At 39.5% G+C, this 22479-nt stretch overlaps 1 protein-coding gene across 1 annotated transcript in view; it reads left to right on the top strand.

Moving 5' to 3' along the window:
- ANOS1 (anosmin 1) overlaps nt 1-22479 on the top strand; it is a 227008-nt gene that overhangs the window by 117681 nt on the left and 86848 nt on the right. The window contains exons 3-4 of the mRNA XM_073616360.1: nt 7122-7184; nt 15489-15711. Of these exons, the coding sequence (XP_073472461.1) occupies nt 7122-7184; nt 15489-15711 (286 nt within the window). The remainder of the gene's footprint in view (nt 1-7121; nt 7185-15488; nt 15712-22479) is intronic.

Here is a 22479-nt window from a genome sequence, read left to right on the forward strand (position 1 = left end):
GTTCTGGGTAATTTTCTAGAAAAAAATGCTGATTTTTACATGTAGGAGAGAAGTGTCAGAATTGGCCTGGGTGGCAAGTGGTCAATTACCATAAGTAAGTCATATACAAATAATTATTACATATTGTTTTTAAGGTAATTTACTATATTTTCAAAATCTGTACTCCAGCAGGTGGCTTAACAGAAAAATTACTGAAGTTTGAAGTTATAACTTCAAACCAGTAATTTCACAGTAAATAGATAAATAATAAATTATTATGTTATAAACATATATAGCATATTAATATATTATTGAGCTTAATTAAAAAAGTACATTTTCAGCAGCAGCAGATTCTCCCTTTTAACTGTCTGAGAAAAACATGGGATTATGGGTAAACCTTATACCCATAAACCCATGTTTTTTCCTTGTAGTTAGGAGGGATGAGCTGGAAGGGAGCATGTGTCTTTTAGACACATGCCCCCTTCAATGACACTGCAGTGAGAGGAGAGCCTCCACTGCAGCATTTTTATTGGAGATCTTGCTGAGCTTGGACCAATAGTGCTTTACCATTGGTCCAAAGCTCCAAACTGTCCATTAAGCTCAGTGCTTCTGACAAGAAGTCAGAGGCACCATGAGCTCATCCTCCCAGTCTGCTGCAAACAGCATGTGCCAGCTTGTATTTAAACTGGCCGCGCTGTATGTAGCTTCTGATAGGCTGTGCAAGGAGCCCTGTATCTCTGGAACCATAGGTGCCAGGAGCCCAAACTTTTGACCAGTGGTGGGGTCTCTGTGACCCAAGGTCGCTGAGCTAAGACCCTCAAACCTCACCTGCCTCCCCTGACTGCACGTCCCTGCACTGATCACTGTATCAGTGTCATTGGTGATGTCAGTGGCAGTTAATCAGTTCTCCCCAGCATCAGTTAGTGTCAAATTTCCCATTGTCTCATTATAAGTCACTGATAACCGCCATTGAAAAAAAGATGTATAAAATCTGCTAAAAATTTGGCCACATCTCTGATAGATTTGAGAGAAAGACTCACCTAACAATTGGGACTTGATAGGCTCTGAGGAATGTACAAACAACAAAATGAGGAAATAAAGTATTTATTATTATCAAAAGAAGTTAAAAGAAGTCAAATATTACATATATACAATTACATAGAAACAATGAGTGGTCGAAAGCCACAGGCAAAAAATTAAGCCACTTAATGGTGGTACTGGAGATTGATACAGAAAACCATAACCGACATGTTTCGGAGTCCTTAGAGCTCCTTCTTCAGGGAAGGTTTTAACAATCTTTACAAGTACAGTCTATACAACAGAACACATATTAATGCATTCATAGATCATGGATGGCATTACATGATGTAAACAGAAAAGGAAAGAGGTAGGGAGGAGGAGACGTAACAGAAAATACTCACAGTGCCTGGGCATAGATGCAACGCGCATAACCAGCCAATGGTAAAAACAACAGTAATGATGAATCCAGTCAAAATAAAAGCAGGTGTGTGAGAAAGAAATCCTCTTGGCTCAAGGGCGCACCACGTGGGGTGCACTGGGATCACCTAATGTAGATGGAGGGGAAGTGAGGGGAAAATATGTATATATATATATATATATATATATATATATATATATATATATATATATATATGGATTACATGTATATAAGTAGAGTAAAATGTGTATAAAACACGCACCTTATCCTAGAGGAAATTACCCCATAGGAGACGGAAAGAGCCTCAGCTCAAAAGGTAGCCGTTGGTGCCTTTAAAGCTCCCATAGTCACCAAATATCACCGACCAGAGTGGCTTGAGTGGTACTTTCAGTGGGGAAGTCCTCCACAATATATGGTGTCCTGTTAACTGCCATTAGTAATGTAAAAAAAAAATCCAATATTAACTACATTACCAAAAGTATTGGGACACCTGCCTTTACACGCATATGAACTTTTATATTAGCAAAGTCCATAAAGGCATGGATGATCACGTCTGGGGTGAAGAAACTTGACTGTCCTGCGCCTGACCTCAACGCGATAGAACACCTTTGGGATGAATTAGAGCGGAGACTGTGAGCCAGGCCTTCTCGTCCAACATCAGTGCCTGACCTCACAAATGTACTTTTGGAAGAATGGTCAAACCTTACCATAGACACACTCCTAAACCTTGTGAACAGCCTTCACAGAAGAGTTAAAGCTGTTATAGCTGCAAAGGGTGGGCCAGCACAATTGAACCCTGCGGACTAAGACTAGGATGCCTCTAAAGTTCATGTGTGTGTAAACGCAGGCGTACCAAAACTTTTGGTAATATAATGTATCTTCCATAGTTTGTAGACGCTTTAACTTTCATGCAAACCTATCAATATATGCTTATTGGAATTTTTTTAGCAAAGACAAGTTTCAGAATACATTTTGACCAAAATTTATGAAATTAGATTTTTACATTTATTATTGGATATGTTTTATAGCAGAAAGTAAAAAATATAGTTTTGTTTTTTTTTAAATGCAGGTCTTCTTTTTGTTTTTACTGTAAAAAAATAAAAGAATCCAGCAGTGATCAAATACCACAAATACGCTCTATTTGGGTGAAAAAAATTATATCAATTTTGTTTCAGTACAGCGCCACATGTCTGCGCAATCACCAGTTAAAGTAAGGCAGTTCTAAATAGGAACAAATGGCCTTGTCATGCAGGGGGTAAAACCTTCTGGAGCTGAAGTGGTTAAGCCCAACTCCAAGGCAACAATAAAATATAAATAGTGCATTTTGCATCAATTACTTTACTCTTCAGTCTTGATTCCAAAAACCTCTTCCTAAGCCATCCCGCAGAGTAATGGATCAATTCACAGTTTCCTCTATGAGCCAAGCTAATTTCCTGCCCTGGGGACCAGACATTTTTCCTTGCTCATTGCCCTCTTAAGCACTGGTCCTCTGAGTTGCTAATATCCTGGAGTTTGTCTTTAGGGATAAATGAGCAGAGAATCTAAGACAGACGATAGCTAACCACTTGTAATAAGGAATGTTATGGGCCCATTTTGCAGTTCTTGTGCATTTTATTACTGCAATAAGTCCAACACAAACCTGTGATTTTGTCCTAAAAAATCTTTTTTTTTTTTCTGCTGTTTTTGCCCCACTGCAGAGATTTTCCCTGACGTCCTGTGTGGAGATACACCAGAACAGATGTCCACATTGGCAAATTTCCCCATTGATCATGTTCTGGTGGCAGCTCAAATTTTTAGGTTTTCCCTTTTATTGGTGACCAGGACAAATAGAGGGAAAGTGAAGCTCCCTAGTGAGGACAAAGACAGCAATACATATCTGATATGGATTTTAATCCTTTCCTACTTTGTGCAAAATGAAAAAAAAAATAATGACAAAATGTGTCTCTGTTTATCTTTTTTTGAAGTCCAATGAGGTGCATAACATCTCCTGAGCGTATCTCTATTATTTGAATCTGGCAGGTTTATGGCTCTGCCCGAGCATACACTGACTCTCGGGCTGTGAGAAAGGAGAGAGAGGCACACAGAGCAGCTATGCCCACCCCTCCCTTCTGCTGCCCATTCAGAGAAGCCTTTGTATTTGTGATTGGACAGGAGTAGGGGAAGGAAAGGCATAGCAGCTGCATCGACTCCAATGTTGAAGATGCCGAGACCTGAAACATAATACAGTAATAGCAAAAACTGATGTAAAAAATAGAGATAAGCCTAGGAGATGTCATGCAGCTCCATGGACTTAACTCATAGTGTCCCTTTACTTTTTACTAAGGAGCTGAATTTCTGTAATTCAGATTTAATATCTGCTTGGAAATTGTTTTTTATAAATTATCTTAGCGTTGCCATTTAAGTGTTTGCATTAATTTTGTTGATCTATCTGGCAACGGGCATTCGATACCTTCATCATTTATTCTGTTTGCTGTTATCATATTTCAGAATGAGTCCCACAGTGTTCCAGAACTCATTGGGAGAAATCAGCCTTTAGGAATAAGCACTGTTTTTCTATTACCCATACTCAATTTTCAACGTACACTATCCTATTTCCAATTAATTATTTACTATGGTGTCACACCCCATTTCCATTTTCTGCTTACTGTTTTGCTAACAACCTCGTGAGAATTCTGATGCTGACAGTACAGTTCATTTATTTTACCCCAAATTATACATTCTTTACGGAGACCAGCGGATAATTGGCATGTCTTTCTTTTCATAAACAACTTGTGCAAAAATTTCAATACATTAATTTTTTTTGCTGACTCTGTAAATTGTAAAGAGTTAAGAAAATATAATTTAAATGTTTTGTGCAGAATACACAGTTTCCAGATGTGTATTCTCTAATTAAGTGAAAGCGCAATTGATAAATGGAGATAATATTGATCCGTTTTTTTGTTCATCATCATACATAGGAATTTTTTCTTTCCCACACTATCTCAAAGTACATATAAAGACACTGGGGTTTTATAACTTTACAGTGCATCTAAGAATTAAACACTTTAAGATTAACATCCATAGGGAACGCATTCTACCAAAGTTTTGCCTTCTAAACCCTGAATATTGGGTTTGTAAAGATGCAGGCTAAGTTGTCCCTGGTTCTGAGCACCACTGTGAAGGACATGCTAAAGCTGGACCTACATGGCCATCCAGCACTGGCAGTTGTCAGAATGCAGTGGGCCAACCAAACAGTAACCGCAAGTGATTGGCGGCAGTCACTGTACAGCTGGGAATTATCTGGTTCCTTTGATTATGATATAAAAGATATTGGGCAGTAGAGTGCCATCAAGGCCACCAACTGTTTGGATTTGATTGTAAATGACCATCTTAAGTCTTGTAACACCTGATTGTCTAAACCTTCAAAATAAACAGAAAGTTAAACCTTATCCCCCAATATACTTATATATAAATGCATGCTGTAAATCCCAAAAATGAGGCTTGCTGATTGGAGGAAAAAAGAACTTATCGGTGAGCTGCTGTTTCTTCTTTATCCAGTAATAACCTTGACCAACTATATTGCTTTTACTGCATTGAAAAAAGGAGAGGATCAGGACTTTGTATAGTGTTTGGTGGGGGGCCTATATTAGACAATTGTCTGAACAGACTACAATTTTATGGCAGGTAAAATAGTATATTGTATACTACTGGTTTGTTTAGATGTTTGTATACACCAACCATATATACACGGATTTATTTTGTTCAGCCTTTGGGCTGAACAAAATAAATCTAACTGATTCCTCCACGCTTAACTGGTAATTGCACAGATAGAGGAATCTCCCCTGCTGGCTATTGTATTATGACAGCCGGCACCTGCAGCTGTCAGAATATTCTAATAGTTGCTGCATCTGATTGGATGCAGCCACTGTTTGGCTATCAATTTTTCATCCGGCTCCTTCAACAAAAGGTGATTGAACAATTGGGTGGTGCTGAAAAGGCCACAAATTGTAACCAATTCATCAGGAATCTGCTGAAATTAAAACTGTGTAAGGCAGTCTTTACACTTTAACAATTTATAAAAACATAGCAAATCTTTATATATCTGGCCCCTGATACAAAAGTGGGTAACTTAAATCTGGAATAAATATTTAGGGATGCTTTAAGAAGGATATATATAGGGCAGACACATAATTGCCTCCCTAAAAAAATTAGGATGGTACTACAGAGTCCTCTGAGACAATATCAGATGTGACAAGAACCCTAACTCATTGATAAAGTGTCCTAAAAATGAAGTTAAAATAGTGGAAATTGTGCTTTAGTCAGAAAATGAACTCCTGCTAGATTACTTCATGCTGGCCCCTTTTGCAGGTATAGCTATGTAAAACATTACAATTAAGTGTCTATACTGTTTAAAATCCAGTAACACACCATCTAATTTTGCTCTGCACATGCTCAGTTCCTCTCCATTTTTGGCATTGTGCCAAAAATCTGAGTCACTAGAGACCGATCTGCTGACAGCCTAAAGATTTACTGCTGCTCAGGGGATCTGGGCTTCAGCAAAATGGTGGCCTCCAGCAAGAAGAAACAGGAACAATGCTAAAGGTAATTTACAGCACACAATCATTTTGGTAGCATAATTATTCATCTGGAATGTATGTTCCTTGCTAGAAAAAAAACATTTTTTATCAAGTTGTTATGGGTAAAGTTCTGCTTTAATGAAGGATTTGAGTATATGCATTCGTTAATGCGTAGCTATGTTCACTTTAGAGTAGTTGTAAAGCCTAAACATTTTTTACATTTTTAAGGTAAACAATGTTAAGTGTCAGCATCCCCCCCCCCCTTTTTACTTACCTGAGCCTTCATTCGACCCAGCACCATGCACATCTGCAGCTCTTCTTTTCCCTCAGTTTCGGGTCTCGCTGGCTTTGCTGCCAGTGCTTTCAATCAGAGCCAGTGACGGGAGAGCAGGGCGGGGCCAACTCCCGCTGTCTGTTTCTGTGTCTCGAAAACTGTTGGCGCTATTTCAATCCTGTATTATATAATAATGTTTATTATGAAAAATAAAAATAAAAAATACCTTTACAATCACTTTAAATACCCAATCTTTTTCAGATGAAATAATTTTAAAAAAAATTGTGTTTTAGATGATTGGATAGCTGATTTGAATCTTCACTAATAGTGAATATTCTCAATAATATTAGCAAATTGGCCTCAACATATCATATAAATACAGACTTGCTTACATTACCAGCACCGGAAGGTGAAATTCTCATACTAGTAACACGGATGTGCCTCTGTATCAAATGTTTGAAAACCTTAATGCCATTACTGGAAGCATACTGTCAGCTTTCAAAGCTATAAATAATTAACTGCGTTAATTGTAAATGCGGGAAAAACATGATAGAATTTCATCAGGATCCAATTTCCTCTAAAACAGACAAATATAATAAGGTCTGAGAAATAACCATTAGAATACATTGAAAGCTCAGAGTCTTCATGGGTGGACTGACTCTCAGCATTGCACTCCTCTAACCTTTCAGTTCACAGGAGCAGGGGGACGCTTTGCTGACAGATTCAAACTGAGTCACACCAGAAGTAATACTGTTATGTCTGCCGCTGTTGTTTTTCTCCTGGTTTTCAGTATTACGTTCCCAAGAAATGAAAATAAAACACACACTGCAAAATGACAACCGTTTGACTAAGTGTTTGTTCAATCTTTCAACAGTGCTTGGAGCCATGCAAGGAAAACTGGGACTTGAAAAAGAATAGCTGCCAAAGTCTCTGTGAGGTATGTCGGATTTATTCTGTACCAGGAAAGTTTTTTCCTCTCATAAAAGATGCCATGTTGAAACTTAAACGATGTCTTTGATATTGGTAATCCTCTGCTTTTTGTTTTGGGTTTCGTTCGTAGCTGCTTTTTCCTTTCATTTAAATTGAAACAAACGTATATTCCTAGGGGGTATTTTTTGAGTTTCTATTGCAAAGATTCCCTAAAAGTAATTTTTTTAAATTAAAAAATTCATGATTTTTATTTTCTCAGCTTTCTGTCCTTATAACTAAAGGGGTGTACATACGAGCCAAATATCATATGGCATTGGCTGGTTTCTATTGACCCGTTTCTATTGGCCCATTTGGCTGGCTTCTGTGGAAGGGGAATGCCCGAAAAAGGTCTGCCGATTGTCACCCGATCAGCGCTCTCAGCCAATAGCTGAGAGCACTGACAGCTGTGTTCTGACGGGGATGGGGTTGCTGTACTAACATCTAGTTGTTAGTTCAGTGGCTCCTCCTGAGCTCTTTTCAGTGGCTCCTCCTCCTCCTTAAAATATAATAGTGTGTACCTGGCTTAATGCCCTGTACACATCATCGGACATTGATCGGACATTCCGACAACAAAATCCATGAATTTTTTTCCGACGGATGTTGGCTCAAACTTGTCTTGCATACACACGGTCACACAAAGTTGTCGGAAAATCCGATCGTTCTGAACGCGGTGATGGAAAACGCGTACGTCGGGACTATAAACGGGGCAGTAGCCAATAGCTTTCATCTCTTAATTTATTCTGAGCATGTGTGGCACTTTGTGCGCCAGATTTGTGTACACACGATCGGAATCTCCGACAACGGATTTTGTTGTCAGAAAATTTTATAGCAAGCTCTAAAACTTTGTGTGTAGGAAATTCCGATGGAAAATGTGTGATGGAGCCCACACACGGTCAGAATTTCCGACAACAAGGTCCTATCACACATTTTCCGTCGGACAATCCGACCGCGTGTACAGGGCATAACTGTTATCTCTTAGCAGTGTTGTCAGCCCTGCCCAGTTCTTTCCGTGGACTACAGATAACCTCCAACCCTATTTTATAGAGATAAGGAGAAGGGGATATGTTCTGTAGTCCTAGCACACTTTTTGTAAAAAAAAAAAAAAATAATAATATAGCTTTAAAAAGATAACTAATGCAACCATCTCAGCTAATGACTGGTAAGCTGCAATAAATAAGATGTTTGTTCTTGGGCTTAGATACATTTTAACTGAAGTTGAACAAATCAATTCTATAAATTCCAGTTTGCTGATATGTTGACAGATTAAGAGTGAACACGTGCAAGAGGCCTATACATATTCAGTTAAATGAGAGTAAGCCTACATTAAGAAAAAATAAGTGACATTGTTCAACAGACACCATAAAATACCTGCATCTACCAGTTCCACCGATCTGCCACTGGTGTCTACTGAAATCCATGTGTTCATGATGACTATTGGAAAGTCAGTATTTATATAGAGTTTAGTGCAGCCCTCCAATCCTGATCACAATGCTGGAGCATGGCCATTGGGTGCCATTGGCTCATCACAAGGCCCCGATGATAGGGGCTATCACTGTAGTAGTACTCACTATGACATTGATTGTCAGCTACACCTAAGCAAACCACAGATGATTTGATGTCCTTTTCTGCAGTGTTGATCGGGGTATCCCTCTGCAGTGCTGTTGTTTTCTGCTGGCAGGAGAGGGTCTCAGCAAACCTTTGCAGTCAGCAGGACACAATGATTACTGCTAGCGGCTATACCCAGCAGCAGTAATCACATGCAGAAAATCCAACAGGCTGGTTGTACTGAAGTCGATCGATGGATCGACTTCAGTACAACCAGCTTGCCCATGCATGGATTGAATCTCCGACGGCCCCTATTGAACCGGCTGAGATTGAATCCATCTTTTTAATTTTTTTTGTTCAGTCAACAGATCCCACCATCCAGACAAATGAGGTGGATAAGGGAATCTTCACTTGGGATATTGTATTCTGACAGCGCCACCCGCAGCTATCAGAATACACTGACCAGTAGCTACAGCTGACTTGCTGCAGCAGCTGACCGCAAAAAATTCTCCAACATATTCATAATCAAGCAAGTAGGGTCTCTGCTGAACTGGCCAAATTTTGATCAGTGTATGGCCAGCTTTAGTTATGGGATATTCATATCTACATTGGTCTAAGGTGGACCATTGTAAGCCTGGAGTTCAGCTTTAATATCTGTTTCCTTGCCACCTGTGCACTTTTAGTTTCATATATTCTATCTGTTGATGGGCCACACGTCAATTTGCTTATCTCTCCATGCTTTTCTGGAGTCAGTAATCGATATAGTAACAAGAGAGTTTAGCATTTCCTTCTTAGTCTGTTATTGTTCAGAACTGTATATCATGTAATGTCTTCTGGTCCTGTTGTAAAAGTTCATATGAATTCATTCTGTTTCAAGTGAAGGGATGATTCACTTAGTTACTATGCACAAGGGATAACTTGGGATATTCTTAGATTTGTCTAACTGCCCTTAGAGTCATTTTAGGTAAGCCAGTCTGCTACCTTAATTAGCACAGCTTGACATGTTAGGGGTGGCATTGCCAGGAGGAGAAAAATGTAAGGTAGACATACAGAAACTTATCAGATTGGCTCAGATTTATTGTACAACCTGGGAAATACATTGCATCTCAATAATGTTTTGGAAGCTGTTTTGCTAAGAAATTGGACACTGTTTTAGTCATCAAACCAGAATTTTTTTTTTTATATTCTTAATTAAAGCAAAGTCGACATAGGCATTAACATAAACATAAAATGCGATTTTAGAGAGGTTGCGGAGCCTCCAAAGTTAGATCTTCTGCAGTATACAGTTAGTAACTTTAACAAAAGTCTGAACTCAAGTATGTCTCCCCTATCTTCCAGCCCAGGGAAAACATTAATAAAGAAGAATTTTGATAGGGACGTGCAGAAGAAATGTGACTTATGTCTGTGTTCTAAGGAGTAGAGACTGCCATTGTTGACCTTCCCTTCTCCTTCTTGGCTTCAGTATTTTTTGAGTCACTAATAAAGAACGTAATGGAGGTTAGGTGGTCTGATTTTTCTGATCTGCATTCTTATTCCAGGATAGTGAATCAAAAAATCCTGAAGCCAGAGGCAGACAGGTGACTGGCATTATCAGAAAGGGGTCAACAGTAGCAGCCTACACATTTCTTTGAGCACAGGTTTCCTTTACCCACATCTCCCTCCAACTTCTGCAGCAGTCACCACTTGGCTAAGCTATAGACTGTGTGGTAGATGATTCGCCATGGATATTATGAAGTTTGCTCACTAACACATATGCTGCGGAAGTGGCTGCTGAAGGACGTGGAGCAAAAAAATGCTTGGGGCTGGACAAAAGGTAAACCAATGACTCATTTCTCTTTGGCAGAGAGAAAATTCAGATTTGAACTTTGTCCATCAACAGTTCAACACATGCCACGGCGTCTATCAATATTGTTCTATAGCCTGAAGTTCTGCTTTAATATTTTCATCTAGCAGATACAAAAGGAACATAAAAATGCAGAGTAAATACACCCACACATTTGAGATTCGATCAGTTGTTAAATGACAGTGAAATATTTATAGTGTTTTGTTCCGAGAAACACAGACTGAAACTTGGAGTTTTTATAATGTGTGGGCACATAAACAGTAATATGGTAATAAATGATCTCTTCCCACAGTTTCCCTGGACATATGCATTTCAGAAAACAGACAGACAGCTTCATACACTGTCCCAGCCTGATGATGTACAAATGAATTTTTTGTATAAGTCCAACCAACCCTTCATCCAGTTTTTATGTCTGGAATTGTCTCCTAATATGTGATCCTTCCTACTGGGGGATAGAGGGGTTCTTGCTGTACCAACTCATTGGTATAAGATGTCATGTTTTCAGTTCATGGAAATTTGTTTGTGTCTTAAAGGACCACTGTTGATAAAAAACATGTATTCTCAGAACTGTGTGTAATAATAAAAAATATAGTATTCATATATTAAAGTGGAATTCAAGACTGTACCCAACTACTCCTAAAAATTCTACATGCTCCCCCTAACACCTATTCTGAATAACCCATGTGAGAAAGATGTATATATTTAGCTATTTTTACACCTCTCAGGTCCAGTCACGTGATCTTCCCTGTGTCAGCAGCTGCAGGGGAGAGGAAAGAGTGCTCAACAATGGCTGGAAATGCTTGGAATCGGTGACGTCACCCATAGGTTCCTATGGCCCATCTGTTGTCAGCACTCCCTCCTCTCCCCTGCAGTCTTTGCTGGCAGACACGGGGGAGGTCACGTGACCAGACCAGAGAGCCCTGAAAATATGTAAGTTTATATATCTTTCTTACTCGGGTTAGTCGGCATAGGTGTTAGGCGTGGAGAGGGAGCTTTTTTAAGATTTTTTAAGATTAGCTTTAAGATTAGTTAGGTATAGTCTAAAAATTATTTTTTTTCACGTCTTTATTGATATTTTTCTTCATCTTTTAATGTGGATCACCTTTTATTCCCATGATTTAAATCTTTTTTAACTGTTGCTGCAAGTTCTCAAGCACTTTTTGTAGTGGTATACTTGTTCCAGCCCGTTAGGCTGGCCATATATTATGCAGTTTTCTTTCCTTCAACCACAGGTTGAAGGAAAGAAAGTTGCTCGTTTGACTGTGTTGATTGGGGAATCCCTGCTCTGCGTGATTGTATTCTGGTTTCCCTGCCATCAGATTGCAATGATCACTGCTGGCGGCCATAGCCATCAGCAGTGATCGTACAGAAAAAAAAACTAATAGGCTGGTTGTACTGAAGGTAGACTACCTTCAGTACAATTTGCCTTCCTATGGATGAATCAAAACTCCAGCTGATTCCTGCTTAACCAGTCAAATTCATCTTTGATCCATCTATGACCATCTTTATTGTTACAGTGCTGGATAACTTGGTCATATGTAAAAAAAAATTATAAAGTGTGAAATAAAACTAAATTCATATACTGTATGCTTTCATGTATTAAAGTTTACCTAAACTCAAGAACAAAAGTGTAATATGTTGCAGGCTACCAGTCTGATATTGTGGCTGCATTAGTTGGCTTTTTTCAACCTTTTTTTTTGCTTAATTTTCACCTAGGAAAGGACTACAGAACACTTCCCCCTCCTCTTCTTCAAAACATAGAGGGAGGTGCTCTATAATCCACAGAGAGGGCTGAAAACAATGCTGACTAGTGACCGTCAGTAAAGCAGAGAGCATAGAAAGTTAAACTCACAGAATTTTTTTTTTCTTTTACACTTATCGAAAAGAAATAATGAAACATTTTAAGATTTTAGGTTGTATATTTAACATACCAAAAGGGAGCAAATAAGACAAGTTCATATACATATACTTTAACCACATACAGTATAATGCTTCCAATTGTATATTTACAGACCAAGAGGGAGGAAAGAAGAGAAGTTCATTATTAGTGTTTAAATGCACTTTAACCACAATTTTCAGAATTCAATATTTTTTAGCAATAGTGATCCCTTAATTGTGCATCTGACTAAGGTTCCAGACAGTTAACAACTTGACATAGCTAGTTTTACAATTCTCTTTTGCCAACTAACATTTGCGGTGCAGCTGTAGACAGCGCAATTCTCTGTAAATCTGTTAGCCTCTCACTGATTAGTGATTGAACCTATATTTAGAACTTCAAAGACTAGTAATGAAGAGCAAAACACTTACGGCTCAAGCAAAAAAGAGCAAGAAAGAGAAGGCCATGGGGCAAATTAGACCCCAAGGGATAATAAACAGTTTTAATTAACTAGCTGCAAATTTGCAATTCACAGGCGGCTATCCCTTTCTTTCCACATGAGCATTGCTTTTAACTTAAATCATTACAGAACTGATAAACCTTACATTCATCTTGTTTTATTTATATAATAGAATTATTAACAGCATCTATAATTATAGGCTTAATCTCTGGGTGATTAGCTGTTCAGAATGTTTGTAAGAATAAAGGCTTGTTTCTGTGCAGAATTATTCTCTGATCAGCAGATGTTAGAAGGTGGATACAAGTAGTCAGGTCAAAGAGGTAAAATTGGGCATACACTGTGACTTTATCAAGGCTTTACTTCGAAAAAAGATGTCCTTGCTTATTACAAAATATATGGAGAGTGCTATGAGCCCAGAGTAGCACCCTACTAGTTAAGCTGCTAGGCAAATTTAGTTTTTGGCTTCCGCTGTAATCACAGGAGCAATAAGTGTTTAATTTGGTCTGTTCAGAGCTTCACAGTCTAGGAGCTTGATTGCTTTCCCCTGCCTCAAGGAGAAACTTCTAGAGCTTAGGGCGGGAGAATCTAAGTATCCAGCCTGAATATTTAGCAGGGCCTAGCCAATTCCTGGGCCCAGATGGTGGTTGGATCTCTGTTAAATAGCTTAGAGCAATGAATAGAGGGGTTCTTCTGTCCCCAGTGTGGGAATGGATCTGTGAGCTTCAGGGGACTGCTTGCCTCTGAAGCCCTCCCTATGAGGATGCTGGGTCTATTTTGGAGCTGCATCTAAGGACTGACTATGAACCAGCAGATAGCAAAGAGTAGAGTCTGTTTGCTATCTGCACCTTCATGGTCTTCAGCTGTGCATGCATAGATTGTCCAAGTCTTTAACTACTTGTGTTTCATACTGCTGCATGGTCTTCATTTGTCCTTGTACTACTGTTACTGACTGAGAAGTGTACTCCTCCAGCTGTGTTAAGCATTTTGGAGTATCACACACTCGTTGCACCATATTCCCAATCAGCTTGTCACATTGATAAATGCATCCGTGTGTAACCTTTGGTTGTATAGCTCAAAACTAAATTAAGGCGTTTGTGCATCATGCATTAATGTCCTGGATTCCTATTTCTTTGTGGTGCCTCTGTTGCCACATTCCTCCGAATTTAATCCTAAGCCTTGGCGTCATTGTGTGGAATGGACTCTATATGTTTCTCAGATGCCCAATCAGGACCAGGGTTTTGGTAAGGCAAAATAAGCTGGCTGCTCAGGGAGCAGTATTTTAGGGCAATAGTTGGAAATAATATAAGCTAAAGCAGATCTAAATGGAGGGTTGGGGGGATTGTCAGTTGCAATAATGTGTATGTATGCGGAGCATGCCTGAAACACTAGGCCACACTTACCTTTGGCCACACTTACGTGTTGTCTGTTGCAGATAATGCCATCTTTGCAGATGCTTCTCCCACTGTACACCTTTCATTGATAGGGTAATAAGATGTGTATTCTGGTTTGCCATGGGACTGTGACAACTCCGTTACTATGGAGAGCACAGCAGAGCAGAAAATACATTGAATACAAGATAGACATCATCAGGCCCTAACAGCTACTTAAAGCATAGTAACATATTTACAGAACAGAGCTAGAGTAGACATATATATAAGTGGCAGCTCCATAAAGCACAGAAGCTCACAGTGATATTTATTTATTTATTTATTTATTTACTATATTAGTATCCAGATCTTTTATCTATGTTTCCCCCTTAGAAAAATCTATCAAGAGAAAAATACATAGTCTGCCTTTGCTGACCTCCCATTCTGAAATGTTAGTTGCCTGGCTGTCATGCTGGTTTCAATACTTTCTGGGTCACTGACCAGAAGTAGATATATAGATAGGATTCCTGATGTTTCACTATCGAGACCAGGCACAGCCAAGCCATTGGTATTTTCAAGACGAGGGCAATAATGGCAGCACTTATCAAAATGAATACAATAAAAAATGCGGAAGTGTGAAAGTAAAAATGTGAAATGAATATCAACAATTAATTTCTTGAAAGTAATCACTGAAAAAATAAATGCTCACGGAAAATACTATATACTTTCCTTTAAATGGGAGCAGCATTTTTTTGTAGGTCATACATGTTTATGTAAATCTTGATGAGAAAAAGATTCATTCAAATCATCTGTTGACAGCTGATCATATGAAAGTTCTGACTGCCCTAAAGTAGATTTGCCATAACAGTTTATACCTGTGTGAAAATGTTCTTCAACACTCGCCAATGTAGCAGCTGTTCTTTGATTCCTAGGTTATTTACTACTCTGTACAAGTTCAGCTTTTACTATGAGCTCCATGAATGCCCCGGAACTAAACAGTGGCCCAGGACAATCAATGATGCTTTTTCAGACCAAGATTGACCAGTATTTTCTTTTGTGCCAGATCCTATTTAATGCATGCATCTACGCGGACTCATTTACCTTCACGGAGCTCTTCATAATTTTTTTAATTTCCTCTGTAGCATCACAGGAAAAAATACATGTCTTTCCCTTTGTTTCAGCCGCTGTTTCCCAAGAAGCACTATGAATGTTTAACCAGCTGCGAGTTTCTCAAATCCATTGTGTCGGCGAAGCAAGGTGAATGCCCGGCTCCAGAAAAAGCCAGTGGATTTGCAGCAGCTTGTGTTGAAAGTTGCGATGCAGATAATGAATGCTCTGGGGTAAAGAAGTGCTGTTCGAATGGATGTGGACACACATGCCAAGTACCTAAAAACTTGTATAAAGGTAGGAAGCGTTTGGCATTTCAAATGAGTCAAAGAAAAGTTTGCTGTACACCATATATTAATAATCGCCTTGTACATTTTTCAGCTTGACTACTGTATCCAAAGCCATGTACAGTGCATTTTGCTTATGTATGCAAATGTATGTAATTACTTACCTTAATCCTGCATAACCACTCGAGGTTGGCATCAATTTTTTCCTGTTTACTTTTTTCCTGCAGTAGCTGGCACTCTCCATCATCATGCAGTGACTTAGCATGTCAAACTGGTGCTGCTTGTGTGTTAGGTGATCTTGGTCCTGTTTTTACAGCAGTTTGAAAGTTAGAACAGAAATACATGTGCATGAATACTAAATCCAGGGACAAGAAACAATCTCAAGAAAGACCTCCAAAAACAGGTTACCTGATCAATTTACAGAGAAACATTTTGCCAATTGCAGAGGGTACCTGTACAAATTGGTGGGCATTGTTGATGCTGTTCAATTGAAAAATATTAGCTGTTTGTAACTGTTTAAAAACTGTACCTTATTTCAACTGCCACACATTTATACTCATCCTTTCTCCTACATAGTAAACACTAACATTATTTAACCAGCTGCCGACCGCGCACTACAGCTTTACTGCTACAGTGTGTGCCAGCTGTGCAGAATCACGTATATATGTGATTCTGCTTTTTCGGGTAGAGGGCGTGCACGCCCACCTGCCCGGCTGTTATTCGACCCAGCACAGCCAATGATTGACCACCGGCACCCGGTGATCGGCTCTGGCTTCCTTGAACACAACTCTGTGAATTTAAACAACACAGAGCCGTGTCAGTAACAGGGGATCTCGTTGTGTGCTCATTCCCTGCTAAGCAGTACAAGCAGCACATAGTACACACAAACACTTGATGTTAACTCCTTCCTGCCCAGTGCCATTAGTACAGTGACAGTGCATATTATTAGCACTGATTATTATTAATATACAGGATTTATATAGCCCCAAGAGTTTGCGCAGCACTTTGCAATGTTAGGGCAAACATTACAGTTACAATTCCAATACAATTTAATACAGGAGGAATCAGAGTGCCCTGCTCGTTAGGGCTTACAATCTAGATAAGAGAGTCAAGTGATGCAAAAGGTAATAACTGTGGGGGGGTGAGCTGATGAAGAAAATGAAAGTGCAGTTTTTAGGTGGAGGCAGGGTAGGTTTCTCTGAAGAGAAAAATTTTTAGGGATCGCCTAAAAATGGATAGAGTTGGAGATAGTCGGACAGATTGGGGTAGGGAATTGCAAAGGATGGGAGAGGCTCGGGAAAAGTCCTGGAGGCGAGTATGGGAGGAGGTGAAGAGGGAACTAGAGAGCAGGAGGTCTTGTTGAGGAATGAAGTGAATGATTAGGTTGGTATTTTGAGACTAGGTTAGTGATGTAGCTGGGGGCAGAGTTGTGAATGGCTTAGTAAGTTATTGTTAACATTTTGAATTTAATTTGTTGGGTGAGCGCCAGCCAGTGGTGGGATTGGCAGAGAGGGGTAGCAGACGCTGAGCGTTTTGCAAAATGGATGAGTCTGGCAGCAGTATTCATGATGAACTAAAGGGGGGTAACCTATTTAAAGGTAAGAGATTAGATTTTTAAAATGTTTTTATGGGATATGTTTTATAGCAGAAAGTAAAAAATATTGTTTTATTTTCAAAATTGTCAATCTTTTTTGTTTCATATAATAAACAATAAAAAAATCCAGAGGCAATCAAATACCACCAAAAAAAAAGTTAAATTGTCAGTTAACCACTTTGGTGTTTAGGAGTTTAAAACAGTTTTTTTTGCTAGAAAATGTCTTAGAACCCCCAAACATTATATATTGTTTTTTTTTCTAACACCCTAGAGAATAAAATGGCGGTCATTGCAATACTTTTTTTCACACCGTATTTGCGGGGGTCTTACAAACGCACTTTTTTTGGAAAAAATTCACTTTTTTGAATAAAAAAATAAGACAACAGTAAAGTTAGCCCAATTTTTTTATATCGTGAAAGATAACGTTACGCCAAGTAAATTGATACCCAACATGTCACGCTTCAAAATTGAGCCCGCTTGTGGAATGGCGGCAAACTTTTACCCTTAAAAATCTCTATAGGCGACGTTTAAAAAATTCTACGGGTTCCATGTTTTGAGTTACAGAGGAGGTCTAGGGACAGAACTATTGCTCTCACTCTAACGATCGCGACAATACTTCACATGTGTGGTTTGACCACCGTTTTCATATGCGGGCCCTACTCATGTATGCGTTCGCTTCTGCGCGTGAGTTCGTCGAGACGGGGCACTTTAAAAAAAAAATGTTCTTATTTATTTTACTTGATTTTATTTATTTTTTCACTGTTTTTTAAAGAAAAAAAATGGGTCACTTTTATTCCTATTACAAGGAATGTAAACATCCCTTGTAATAAAAAAAAGCATGACAGGTCCTCTTAAATATGAGATCTGGGGTCAAAAAGTCCTCAGATCTCATGTTTGGACTAAAATGGAATAAAAAAAAAAAATTGTCATTTGAAAAAATTACATTGAAAAAATGGCCCTTTAAGACGTATGGGCGGAAGTGACGTTATGACGTCACTTCCGCCCTGCTATGGTATGGAGACGGATGGGGCCATCTTAGCCTCACTCATCTCCATACCCAGCTACGACAAGGATGTGGTCGCCTCCGCCGCTGCCGGCGGAGGGCGCAGGAGAGCGGTGGGAGGGGGGGCCCTCTCCCGCAGGCTTTTAACGGTGATCTCGCGGCGAATCCGCCGCAGAGACCACCATTATCGTAAACACAACTGGCTCCTGAAGAGATGGATACCTCGGGTTGTGGCAGCAGCTGCTGCCGTTACCGAGATATCCATCTTCAAAGTGCCGACGTATATGTACAGGAGCCGGTTGGCAAGTGGTAAAGAAGCGCAGTGTCAAAATGCAAAAAAATAGCCTGGTCATGAAGGGGGTAAAATCTTCCAGAGCTGAAGTGGTTAATCACAACTCATCCCCTCTACACCATCTGCATCCATTACGTATCACCTTATTATCTACTCATCTGCAGTCTGAAGCCACCGACCAACAACAAGATACCCAAGCAGCTGTTGACGTCTTATCTTTACTGCGTGATTGCAGGTGTCCAAGCATGTTTCTGTTTCTTGGACACACCTAAAATAGATCTTGTAATTTTGAAAACTCTTTGTGGTCCCCTTAAAGAGGAATTATTATGTCTGTGATGTTTCAAGCACACTCTTCTGTTCAGAGATCCACTGAAGAATAGTTCCAACATGACCTACCAGTATCACGCATAGTAAGTTCTGTTGTAAATGTGTAATACTTTAATCTAATTTTTTTTAATTTAGTGAAATGCCAGTACCTTTCAGTAATTTTTCCCAGAATATAGTAACTATCATAACAAGCAACATACCAATCTTAATCTGTTTTTACCAAGTATGGCCTGTTTAAAATCACGAGTCATCCATTGGAAACCATTTTAATGATAGTATTGCATATAGAATTGGTCATAACTAATAGCACATGTTTTATGACAGCTGTCATTCATGCCAAACATCACACAACTCTTAGAAATAAGTCTGCATGGTAGCTATTATCGTATTATTAATTTAGCATTTCAAAAGGAGTTTGTGAAGATATACATTAATGCATTTAAATCATAGTACCAGTGTAAGAATGTTCACATGAAACTCTGCCCCAAAATATTGACATATGTTGTAATAGGTTAAAAGTTTCCAGGTTGTTAGTTGTTCCCTTATGGGAAGATATTACCATATAGTTTAGTAATGCAGTGTATTGAGTCATAAAGACATTCAATTCAGTGGTCCCGACAAATCAAAACAGAACACTTACTTGGTCTAATGTAAAATATATGGACACCTAATTGTAAATGAATGGCTGGATATTGGTCAATGTCGGTTTCGGAAAGCCAGATTGGCACAGTGTCATAATCATGGCAAACTGAGGAATGTTTGTCACATTGCTTTCTGGACCAAACAGTTAAAGAATAGATTTCCTTTATTTAATTCACTCGTGGCAACCTGTCCAATTATCACTACAATACCTGATTACCAAGGCTTTAAGCATTGCCAAAGCAGAATGTTTTCAAAGCTTATTAGCTGTGCTCTAATATATAGCTTATGAAATTTAATAATGTACTTATTTATCTGTAGTTATAAGTTATTTATTATAAGCGGCCTCTTATATGAATTAAAGGAGAAGTACAGCCAAAGCTCATTTGCTTGTACTTCTCCGGTGGATCACAGAAGTGTAGCTCATTCTGCACTCCTGTGACCCATTTTCAGCAGACTGTGGGCTGACGTCACAGAGCCAGTCCAAGCTCAGGAAAGATCGTGACCATATGGTCGGGATCCATCCAAATGCCTGGACCGGCACCCCGTTTAGCCTCTTAGCTGCTGAAAGCTTGAGCCAGCCACTCCAGCCCCCCCCCCCCCCCCCTCCACAGGCCAGTGAGCATGGGGGGGGGGGGCAGAGTAGACAGCTGTGACTGACAGTCACTATCTCTCTGCTCAGGGAGCTCTGAGAATCGAGTGATCGGTGGTGTTTGATCACTCAGTCCTCAGTCTTAAAGCTGACAGGGGACAGATACAGAATCAGACCAATGTTGCATCCACCTAGGTAAGTATGATTCTACAATAAAAAAATACCCATACTTTTCTTTTAACAGGCATCTTAACATTGGCTCAGCTTTTTAGGTTTTCAAGGCCCTTGCCTTCTTATATGGCTTTAGGATTCAGGTTCTAGGCCTTTTGGTGTTGTCTTACAATTTAAATAGTGATCAATCCCTTTAGTCATGAGTTCTGTTCACCTCTCATACTTCTCTATTGGTTCATCACTGTTGATTGATGACCTCATTGAGCAAAGTGATATGAGAGGGGGAGCAGGACATAACCACTGACTACAAAAGTTGGTTGCTGTTTGCCTAATACAGTGCCTTGAAAGAAAGTGTGGGATTATAAAAAAAAAATACCCACACATACTCACTTCCATACTGCAGCATCAATCTGATGCTGCAGTAGTCCGGCGCTGGCTCTAAGCCCAAGAATTGAGTAATCACATGACTGCTGATTACTCAGTTATCTGTCTTCACTGAGCGGAGGGCAGTGACTGGAGGGAGGACGAGAGAAGCTGGCTTAGGCTCTCAGTGGCACGCTGAGAGGCTGAATCAGCTGCCAGTCAGGCATCCAGGTGGATCCCGACAATATTTTTTGCCTGCTGTTGGCTGATTCTGGGCCAGAGGAGTGCAAAAGTAGACCTAGAAGAGAAGTTTGACCAAAAGTAGCCATACTTCTCTTTTAAGACTCAGGGCATTCTAACAGAAAGTGGAGTCCACAGGCTGGCATCCAGGTCGTTTGGTGTGCCATTACTTGAACAGAGCATGCTTTGTGTCATTTTTTGCAGTATACAGGAAATGTATCATTGTACCCTAAAATAGTTTAAAAAATAGAATTTACTTGTTAAAAGGGATCAGTCTTGTCTGCCAGGGTTACTCTGTAACTATCTGATCTTTTGTCTTATTGATGAAAGATTTGGCCATGTATGGCTAGCATGAGTAAAGGAGAGTTCGAAAATCATGAGTTAATGGTATTGACAAATCCAGAGATAACAGTCATTATGTTACTACTAGCTTCCCAGCAAATGTTCAGTGAATAATCTGACATTAGTTCATTGTTCATCTACTCACAGCAGGATCTCTGCACTCAATGACAGGCTCTTAAAACCCAGATGCCTTTTACCTGGAGGATAAGAGGCTAATTGTGCTCTCTTTATTACCCTTTCATTATCTGTAGAAAGTGATACTAAAGACTAGTTGGACAATATAAAAGATACATTATTAAAGTCAAGCATGTCCAATTCTGTAAATGTACATTACCTTTAGGTGACTCGTAACTAGTCATTATTCGGAATAGGGCACGTCGTTCAAACCAGGAAAGCCATGTGTACATCACACCCTTTCATTACATGATGAATTAAAGGAAATGCTTAACTTAATAGTACTAATGATATCTCCCACATCTGGCAATGTATATTGCTTTAGCAGAAGCATGCTGACACGTCCCATCACTGATGAATTTGTAAAGCTAAAGGAAGTATTCCAGAGTAGATCCAATTCATTTTACAGGACCACCAATAAAGGTGAGTTGATATTTAAATGAGAATAAACCCTGATTACTTTTCTTTTAGCTCTATACTATTTAAAAATTGTTAGTTGATTGTAATGTTCCTTCAAAACATATTTTTAGGAACTTAAATTGGAATTCCTGCCTAAAGCCTAGTACACATTAGTCGCTTTTTTCTCTGGGTTGAACGAAAAAAAAAAAAAAAAAAACGGATAGCTCCGAAGGAGCCACTGTACTAACCATGCAATGTTAGTATAGCGATCTTCCCTGCTGTGCTATTGCCACCAGAACATTCCAGTCAGCCATTGACTGAGAGCTCTAATCGGGAGCTGATCAGCAGACCTTTTTCAGTTATGCCCATCGACAGAAGCTGGATGAATAGTCGGCTTCTGTCAAACCAGCTGCAGTACACACGGACTGAATGTCGAACTGTTTCTATTGAACTGGCCGAAGACGCCCGACATTTGGCCCACGTGTACTAGGCTTAACACTGTTTAAAATTGTTCCCTCCTCCCTCATGCTACCTAGGCTGCCTAACCTGTGTATAAATGTACTCAATGACGGCTTGGAATCCCAGGAGCAGTGACATCACTCATAGACTTCCATATTCCAGCCATTATCTACGCTCCTTCCT

The sequence above is a fragment of the Aquarana catesbeiana genome, linkage group LG02 (genome assembly GCF_042186555.1).
Source record: "Aquarana catesbeiana isolate 2022-GZ linkage group LG02, ASM4218655v1, whole genome shotgun sequence".
Classification (NCBI taxonomy): domain Eukaryota; kingdom Metazoa; phylum Chordata; class Amphibia; order Anura; family Ranidae; genus Aquarana; species Aquarana catesbeiana.